Source organism: Haemaphysalis longicornis, unplaced genomic scaffold, assembly GCF_048455015.1.
Source record: "Haemaphysalis longicornis isolate Haplotype H1 unplaced genomic scaffold, Haemaphysalis longicornis Haplotype H1 scaffold_9, whole genome shotgun sequence".
NCBI lineage: Eukaryota > Metazoa > Arthropoda > Arachnida > Ixodida > Ixodidae > Haemaphysalis > Haemaphysalis longicornis.
Genome location: NW_027526460.1, coordinates 148,151,723 through 148,161,139, shown reverse-complemented (window position 1 = coordinate 148,161,139; position 9,417 = coordinate 148,151,723). Strand labels below are relative to the sequence as shown.

At 52.2% G+C, this 9,417-nt stretch overlaps 1 protein-coding gene across 1 annotated transcript; it reads right to left on the bottom strand.

Annotated features, from left to right (window-relative positions):
* Positions 1-5,560: 5,560 nt before the first annotated feature.
* LOC144153485 (uncharacterized) lies at positions 5,561-8,178 on the bottom strand. Its single transcript, XM_077685128.1, has 2 exons — positions 7,747-8,178; positions 5,561-7,666 (listed from the first exon to the last, which is right to left on the bottom strand). Exons 1-2 carry the CDS (start codon positions 8,176-8,178, stop codon positions 5,561-5,563), a joined length of 2,538 nt encoding a protein of 845 aa, XP_077541254.1.
* Positions 8,179-9,417: the final 1,239 nt, after the last annotated feature.

Here is a 9,417-nt window from a genome sequence, read left to right as displayed (position 1 = left end):
TTGCAAAACCCGAAGATATGAACATAAACAATCACGTTATCCACCTTCTCACTCTCGCTCAAACTCCCAGATACTCATAAGGCAAAAATATATTACAGGTTGAAGCCTACCAACTAATGCAACTGTGAATGCTGGCCGTCGACCTTCAGGCGGCCTCTCTCAGGTATTATCCATACGGCGCGCGACGAAATTATGTCCAACGATGACCAAATTCCTGTCCTTTTTGTCAACACGACGCGTGCAATACAAAAGGACCTGGCACTCCCGTCGACCCATTCCCGCCAGATCGGCGACAGACCGCGCCGTTACGAACTGCGCGCGTACTCTGTAACTTCGAGCAGGACAACATCCCGAGACACTCCGGTGCGCCCAGCTCTATTAATAGCCGGTGGCCCTTCGAACGACCTCACAGCGAGTGCACCTGCCCCGACAACAACGCGCGTTTCGCGCGCACTAATTCGGTAATTACCCCTGACAATGTATAGATACGGTGGTTTCACAAGGGACCGCGATGCGCCTCTCGGACTTCAACAACCTTTCCACGGTAGGGTAAAATTCTATCGGCCAGACGCGCATCCTGGCCTCCCCAGACGAACCATAAAATTCCCCGCATTTCCCCGAGGGGAAGAATGTGGAAGTGCGAATGCACGAGTTGAATTTGCGCGGTTCGGTAATGTTCGCGAAAGAGAGATCACACACACACACACAACTACAAAGAAAGAAAGATGCATTTATTCGCAGACACCTATTTGTGTTGTCGTTGTACTTGATTGCTAGAGCGGATCTCAGCTTTGAAATTTCGTGTCAGTACTCCTTTAAGCGGGTGCATTAGCCCTTCTCACGCCCGATTCTTGGCCAATCCCCCACGTGGGCATGTGCCATGTCAGCGGCCAGGCAGCGCGCGCCCATCTCCCCCCGTTGCCAAGGAAGACGAGGAGATTCCTGGCCAATTCCCCACGTGGGTATGTGCCGTGTCAGCGGCCAGGCAGCGCGCGCCCATCTCCCCCCGTTGCCAAGGAAGACGAGGAGCGCGCGCACCCGCAGCTGTTGCTATGCGGACGGCGGCGGACGCTTCAGGCTCGCTTAAGAAGTGCATTCGCACTTAAAAGGTGAAAAGCATCCTCGCAGCTGCGCTATTCACGCTTTCGAACGCCGCGTCAGCTCAACCGGCATGAAATGAAAACAAGCACAAGCTGCGGCCCGCTATGTGATTACTCTTCTGCCTTTGACCCTCCAGGAAGCACGTCCCGCTGCAGGGCGGGCAAAACAGCCAGTTTATAGGAAGATAAACACAGTAGCGACTTGTGGATTTTTGTACTCGAGCCTTGGCATAAAAGAACAGCCCACTCCTAGCGACGCAACCTTTGCAGAAGGATCGCCGTTCCTGCCGTTCCTTAAAAAAACCTAACGAGCTACCGTTACAGTTCCACCGACCCTTAATTGAACGGTGGCGTTCCTCCGTTCCTCCGAAAAGGGACTAGTTCCAAGAACGCCGTTCCGTTCAACACTGACCTGGGCTGCTCGTTCAGCGAGTCCTTGCTGGACCCGGGATCCGAGCTGCCTAACGCCGCCTCCCAATGCTCCACACAAGAGATGAGAGGGAATGAGTTTTGAGGGCAGAGCAACTGTTTCGTCGGCTCCACAGTCGGGACACTTTGGGGAGAGGGAAATGCAGATGGATAAATCGCGTGTAGTCTGGCGCGACAGGGGAGGGTGTTGGTTTGGAGAAGGCGCCAGTACCGTTTCTCAGTGATAGAGGGTGACCAGTGGGGTGGAGGGTGGCGCCGGCGAGAGAGGCGGTAGTGTCACGTTATTTCATGGGAAATCAGAAGGCTATCGCGGGTTGACTGCAATCTCCGGACACCCGCACAAGTCCCTTATGATATGAGACAAAAAGAGAATTGGCTTGTACCCTTTTGCAGAACAAACCACGGCATGCACAGAATAGAGAATGCTATTTTTTTAAACTACCCAGAAAACACGAACGTTAATACAAATACTCGTTCTAAGCGTAAGCGGAAAGAATATTTTATCAACTTCTCATTGACTGTGTCCTAAATTGCCGACACTTGTACATTTATAATATGTCGACGTGTATGTACTGTTCATTTGCTCATTTTTGTCGCACATGTGTTTGTATGTATCCACCGTTTTACTTTCGATTGTATTCTTGTTCTTGCATCATACCTATATGAATACCCGCATATCACAGGTTGTGTTTGAGGAAAAACCAAAAATGTATCATGTTTTAAGTCTGTGTTAAGTGTATGTTAAGAAAGTGTATGAGTCTTTCTCTCGTTGTTTCCTATGACAATTGTGGGGCAGAAACCCCGTCAAGCTACTTTTTGTCGCTTTTTGTTTCCCTCATGTTATTGTTTTTATGAATGTAAAAAGAATGCTGGATAAACTGAATTGAAATTGAAAATTGACTCGGCTCCATGGGAAGGGGTGCGACCTGGCCCAGCTCGGTGGGTTAGCTCTCGAGCTGCAAGGTTCGAAGAAATACATTCTAAGGCCAAGGTATAAACAGTGTCCCGTTTTTACTCTTATTGGTACAGTTCAGCATTTCCAATAAAAGGGGATAAAACTCAATAAAGAAATGGAGGCAAATCAATTTTAAAAAAATCTATTTTCAACGAGTTGATGTCGGTCCTTGAAAAAGAAGTAAGGTACCACTACCAAACCGATTCTAATATAAGGCGGTTTTTTTATCGACTTGTATTCTGCAAACAGCTGTACCCGTTGTCTTCTAGCTGTAAACATTAAAAAGGAATGTTTGTGAAGGCACTGCTATCTGCCGTTGGTATGGCTTGCGTCCATTATAACTGCATAGAGTACGGGATAGCTGCGTGCGTAAAGGGGCGAACTATCTGCATCTATTTAAAATGTGAAAGACCTTGACTGTATCTAATTCGAACAGCTTTCCACTTTGCGATATTTTTGCCTCTGCCTCGACAAGCTATTTCGTCTAGCTGCCGGTAAAGGCTGCACAGCCCCTCAGTACCATTGCACCTCGGGGGGAGGTGGGGGACGGGGAGAAATTGGCGCATGCGGAAAGAGTGACTGAAAAAGGGGGAAAGGTTTATAAAAGTATTGCGAGAAGCTGTGAACGAATGTGGGAAGAAGAAAAAAAAACAAGAAAAGCCCTGCAGCAATGTTGATATATCGCCACTTGAGCATTTCGACAGCTCAAGAAAGGACGCGATCACGACAAGATTTACGATAGTTGTCTGCACTCGGCCGCGTGTTCTAGCGCGTGCTTTCGCGGTCCACTTTGGGAGAGATGTGAAAGGCTGCAGACAAAACGATTCGGGCGGGTCAGTCATAGAGAACCTTCAGCGCAAAGTTCGGAAATCCATGTTAGGTGCAACAGCCGGGTCTCCGACTCTGCCGGCTCTGCTGTTTCCCGTGGCTTGCACCAATAGTGCAAGCTGCGCCAATTTTTAACAGTGAAGCCGTTGTTTCTGGCCTTGTGTGCGGCGCCATCACAAAACTGAAAGTCATAGTTACTTCGCCCGTTCACCTAGCACCTGAGCATGCTCCTTACGAAGAGCACCTGGTGTCGTCCAGGTTTACGCGTGGCACTTATAAAAATACCGAGAAAACAGTTCACGTGCGTCCGCGCTTCAAGGGGGCAGCATTAGACAGCTGGCGCTACAGACGCCCAGTTCGCGAAGCCGGTTGCAGCCAGATCTAGGGCAGGGCTGACGCGTTCAACTTAGGGAGAAGTGTGAGTCTGCGAACAAAATGATCTGGGCCCGCCAGTGATCCATGAGGACGACGACGATATAGATGGATATGACGATGACTACCACAGTGAAGAGTGACGAATATGTAAGTAAACAAATTCGAACCTAATGCAATGGCGTGGTGGTGTGTCCTCTGCTTACATGGAAAGAAATCCTCTAGCTCCGGTATGGTTCAAGCCTTACGCGACTCAGTGCAAGTTTTTTCGCAATTTTTTTGTTTCTGTTTTCGTTCTCTGTCTCTTTAACGCCTTTCTCTCTCTCCCTAGACTCCCCCTCTGCTCTCCCTCCACCGCACTGGGTTGTATGCAGGTGAGCTCCCTGCTGAGCTCAATAATATCAATGATAATATCCCCAGCGCTCTTCCTTTCCTTTTCCTTTCTCTCACACCGCAAACATTCGTGCGATGCGAATACCTCCAGAGATGAAATGTAATGACGGGTGCGAACAGTATGCCAGTGCCTATGGTTAGAGAGCAGAACGAGCTTCGGAGGGTGGACTGGTCAAGCGGTGACGGGCGAGGCCGCGAACTTCAACAACAGATTAACAGGAGGATCCTGGCGACGGCGAGTAAGAGGAATGATCTTCGGAAGGCGTTGTGTAAGGGGGAGGTGTATGGACAGGCGCGGCCGCAAGGTTCGACAACAGGTTCAGCAGTAGACCAAGAAAAGGTCCACTTGATCATTTTGTTTCCACATCCTTACAGAGATACACGCATCCCCCATGTTTTCGGGAAAAAAAGCTGCGACGCGCCAAGAAAGGTCAATCTAGCCCACGGCACGTACGCTATGCGCTGTTATCATCATCATCATTACACCACCACCATCCTTATCATCACGACGGAGACTTATGGCTCTTTCCTGCGCAGCCCGAATTAATTTTTGCTACTGTATTGAACGTTTATTCCACATCCTCATACTTTATTTTACCATTCCATTCCTCCATCGATTTATTTCTCCCTTAGAGCTCTGGCATTAGTACCCCAACTTCGAACCCCCATTGTGGGTCCCCACCTCATCGGTTAGCCGTCCGTTTACCCGGGTGGTTTGCCCATTGTCCATTCTCAGCATTACAAGCCCAGTTTTTCTCATTACCGTAGTGGGCTGTACTGCATGCTTAACCAGGTGGGCGAGAAATTCCCTCAACCTTCCTTCTGGGTATGGCCTCGCAACGATACCGTGATGGCCATGAGGGGGCACAAGGGGTAAGGGGGGCCACCCCCTCCCCGAACCATCTTAGAGGGGCGCAGAACCTGCCCCATACCGTACTCAATCGGACCTATCCTGTGGGGCTATGACCACGCGTGTTTTCACGATAATGGCAGCCGAAGAACCTCCATGTTACCTTCCAAAACCTGTTTACTTGCAGCCCCGGAAAGGCGGGTACCAAAAGCAGGCTGTTGTGAGAAACGCGTTACCACTTAATTTCCATTTTTGGCATCTATTGCGGAGCTTATCATAAGTTCGACTTTTCCTCGGTAATAACGTGCACAGCACCGAGCAAAACCACTCGAGTTGCAAAGCAGATGCGTTGCAATTCCATCTCATCGAAATAGAAATTTTATAACCACTCCTCGTCTTTGCACTGCCTTATGACCATTAGGCCCTAATCGAGAACCCTGTACACACCTACGGCACTGATGGCTACCAATAGTAAAGCATTGCCCAGAAGAAATACTGCAGTATGTGGTCAGTATAGTGAAGTTGGCTATTCATACTACGCCAACACAAGCTAAATATTGCCTCCACCCCGAGCGCGCTTGCAAGAAATTAAGGTAAGTGTGCGAGAAAGACAAGTCGGGAAGTTGGCATTTTTTAATCCCTTTTGAAGGCCGACGGCCTGCTCTCGTATCTGATAACAGATCCATGAGAGCGCATGCGCTGCGCCTGCTCGCCAAAGCTCCTCGATGGCGGCCTCTGGACGCCGCTGTCGTAGCGCTCCACCTCGTGGCCTAACTTTTGCGAAGTCGAAAACGAGACGCTGTGGTACGCCACCTCCTCACCGCCAAACTTCGTTGACGCCGGCTTCGAGACGCCGTTGTGCGCCATCATCTCGCCGCCAAAATTTCGCGAACGGCTCCTCTCTTCGATCCCGTACATCGGAAGCACGTCTACGGTGTTCCTCGATGGCGGTCTGTTAAGACTCGCCTGTTCGCGCGACCGCATACCCAGAAGGTTTAGGAAGGGGCAGCCGTTGCCACCCCGCGTGGAACTTAGGGATTTTACAACCGCCTCGCAATGTTTGCGAATACTCTCCAGGTCCTTCTGCGCTTGTGATGATATCCGCCCGGTGTCGCTTCGTTTAAACTCGACCCCTTCGCCTTTTTTTCTCTCCTGCCAAGCGTCCGAAGAGGAGCTGGAGGAAGACGAGGAGGACTCTTTCTTCGCAGATTTGCCCTTCCCGCGTCTTCGACCGCCTGAAGAGGAAGAGCTGGACGACGAAGGCGACTTTTTAGTCATAGATTTAGACCGTCGCTTCGAGCGAGTCTTCAAGGTTTTGGTAGAATCATCCTTGCGCCGCCGAGAGGTGCGCGAACGTCGCAATTTGCCGTCGGAGGACGAGGAAGTCGAAGAGCACGACTCCTGCCGCCTCCTCGAGTGTTGCCTCCGTGGCGGTGGGCTTTTCCTCGGGGCGTCGTAGTCGTCCCGGAAGCGCCGAGCCCTTCTCGATTCACCGTCGTCGTCGCGGATCCGTCGCGGGGACGTAGTCCTCTGCGGCAAGCTGCCGCCTCTGTCCCGGCGTTCTTCTTTTTCATCAATTTCATACCCCGCGACTTCTCTGTGGATTTGCTGGAACATACCGTCTGTGCAATGCTCCTGGATGTCCTCGCGTATCTTGTGCAAGAGGTCCAACGCCCTTTTCGGCGAGTACTGCTTTGGTGCGGCCCGTCCCAGCAACTCGTCTTCCCAGGCACTTCGCGAATCCTCACCAGGAAAACCACGTCTTCCGCAAGACCTCGCGTTTGGCGGTCGACCGTCGTAGCGCTGTGGTGGACTGTAGTAGCGGTCTGACGGACCGTAGTACCGGTCTGGTGGACCGTAGTAGCTGTCTGTCGGACCATCGTAGCGATCTAGTGGACCGTCGTAACGATCCGGTGGGATGGCGTAATCGGGAGCCAGTCGCATAGGCGCGCCGTATCCAGGCATGGGCTGTCTTCCGAAGCCCCCGGCCGCATTCATCAGCCTTTCAAAACTGCCTGGCGCCCTCGTAGGCGGCGCGGCGTAGCCGCTGCCAGACTGTACCATTGATGCCTCGTAATTTCGGGGAAGGTTGATAATATCTTCCAAACGGCCTCCCATGTCCATCAGTCTTTTGACTTCCGGTCCCATTCTGGCTAGCTCCGCAAACTTCATCGCTGTGTCCATTTCCGCGAACTCCTTAAACCTTTCGCGGCTACGCTGCGCGGCCAAACTCGTGCCACTGGAGAGTCGTTCCGAGGCTACGGGCTGACCGTAGCCGCCGCAAATTGGCCTCCCGGCGTCGTAGCCACCGCCCATGGTCTTTCCCCTGCCGTAGCCGCAAGGCTGACCCGGTCCCACGCCCATTGCCATGTTGTACCCGCACTCCGCTCCGGGCGTCATTCCCGGCACCATTCCCGGCGCCACTGTCTGTGCAGAAAACCTCTGATCTGGCGGCACAGCGTCCGCAGGCAGGCTCTCGATGTACATCTTGCCGCGCAGAATGTTCGTCCCCAGCTGCTGCTCGTACGCCTTGACCGCCGACAGGTACTCCTTCTTGGCGGACTGGGAGGGCATGCCTGGTACCATGTCTGCGGTGCCGGTTCCCTGCAGCGGCTGCGGTTGCTGGCTGGGCCCGGTCGTGATTGGAGCGGGTGGCGCAGCCTGCTGTGCGGGTGGTTCAACGAGAAAGGCTTCCCGAGGCGGCGTGGCCGAAGCCGGGGGAGCAAGACCGGGGGGTTGCTGGGTTGGCGTGGCCCAAGCTGGGAGGGCAGTGGCGGAGCCCCTCCGGCTTGTTGTGACCGAAGCTGGGGGAGGATCACCGGGCGCTCCTTGACCTGGTAACTGTTGAGTTGTCGTTCCAGAAGCTGGGAGGGCAGTGGCGGAGCCCCTCCGGCTTGTTGTGACCGAAGCTGGGGGAGGATCACCGGGCGCTCCTTGACCTGGTAACTGTTGAGTTGTCGTTCCAGAAGCTGGGAGGGCAGTGGCGGAGCTCCTCCGACTTGCTGTGACCGAATCTGGGGGAGGAGCACCGGGCGCACCTTGACCTGGTGATTCCGGAGGTGGCGGGAGACGCAAGTTTGGAGATAGTCCGAGTGGCGCAGGTGGCGGGATACGCAAGGTTGGAGATTGTCCGAATAACGGAGGCGGCGGGGGACGCAAATTTGGAGATTGTCCGAGTGGCGGAGGTGGCGGGATACGCAAGGCTGGCGATTGTCCGAGTGGCGGGATCGGAGCCGCATTTCGTGCACCATCAAGACGGGGGCCTCCGGGAGCTCCAGCCATATTAAGCGGCTAGCAGGCGCGCGGCTTCGATTTTGAACGGTTCGAAGGAAAGGTGCCTTGACTCGGCTCGACCCGCTGCTGTTCGGCGACGAGGTCCCACAGTAGGGTGGACCTGCAAGTTAGGTGCAAGACTTGTAAGGCGGTAGAGAAAGTTGTTTACTCATTACCTTTCTTCCCTCTTTTCATATTTCGTCCCATATCCAAGGCGCTGTACTGGCGAGCAGCACGGGTGCTCTGAATATTCACTTCCGTTTACTGCGTCATTTTATTACAGGGCATCAATGGCATGGACAGACATATGCTCAAGTTTACATATACGTATGAATAGTAACAAAGTAGGAAAAAAAGTGACGGAATGCAGACGGCTTCAGTAACTACAGAATACTGCGGAGGCCAGTCTCAGCCACAAAGTCCAACGGTTGCTTGTAGAGAGGACCGTAGGTCACATGCTTGTGACAAAGTCCATAGGATAAGCGGTGAATCGCATGGCCGAGCAAAGTGAGACAGCTGTAAACATCTGCATTGAATATAAAATAAAATACCCAGTCGTGTCCTGTGTTTAGGCGTTAAAATCGTGAAGTTTTCGAAATCATTAAGAGATCGACATATTTTTCGAAAAAAGATGACCGCGTATCTGCTTGCTCCGCTGCGACTTTCTTCGAAAGACGGCTGTCTTCTGTGGCCACTGCAACGTAACAGACCCTTCTCTCTCCGGCTCCCAAACAACGTGCCCTTCGCTTCCTCTCGCGCTTTTCTCATGAATAATGCCATGCCAATTTTCAAAATTCAACTGAATTTTCCCGCGCTCACACAACTCGTGCACCAACTGATCAGAGAGTGCGACACTTTCCTCCCTTTTAACACATTTTAAAACTGTTACAGTAAAACCCTATTCCACGTGTATTTTAATTAAAAGAACGTTGCTTTTGTATAATTTGTATTTGGCGCTGCATGAGCGCATGGCCCAGTCCGTAATCTTATTTGTTACGGTTTGGCCAATACATGCACAAAAATTGGCGGGAGGTTGAATTGGGTGACAGACGATCAGATTTTAGGGGCGAAGCACCTTAGGGGCCCGGACGGACGCCGTCTACTGTCGTCTCATGTAGTCACAGTACTAAAACACCGGGAAACTCGTTTTCCAACGCCTCTCGCTAAAACGTAACGCGTACTAAAAGAACACACCTGGACAATCGTTTTGCGACCCC

Excerpts from the sequence above, each read along its gene's own strand:
- LOC144153485 (XM_077685128.1), bottom strand. The coding sequence starts at position 8,178 with ATGGTGCACGAAATGCGGCTCCGATCCCGCCACTCGGACAATCGCCAG. Across the intron at positions 7,667-7,746 it reads ACCAGGTCAAGGAGCGCCCG|CAACCCCCCGGTCTTGCTCC; the intron begins GTGATCCTCCCC and ends ACGCCAACCCAG.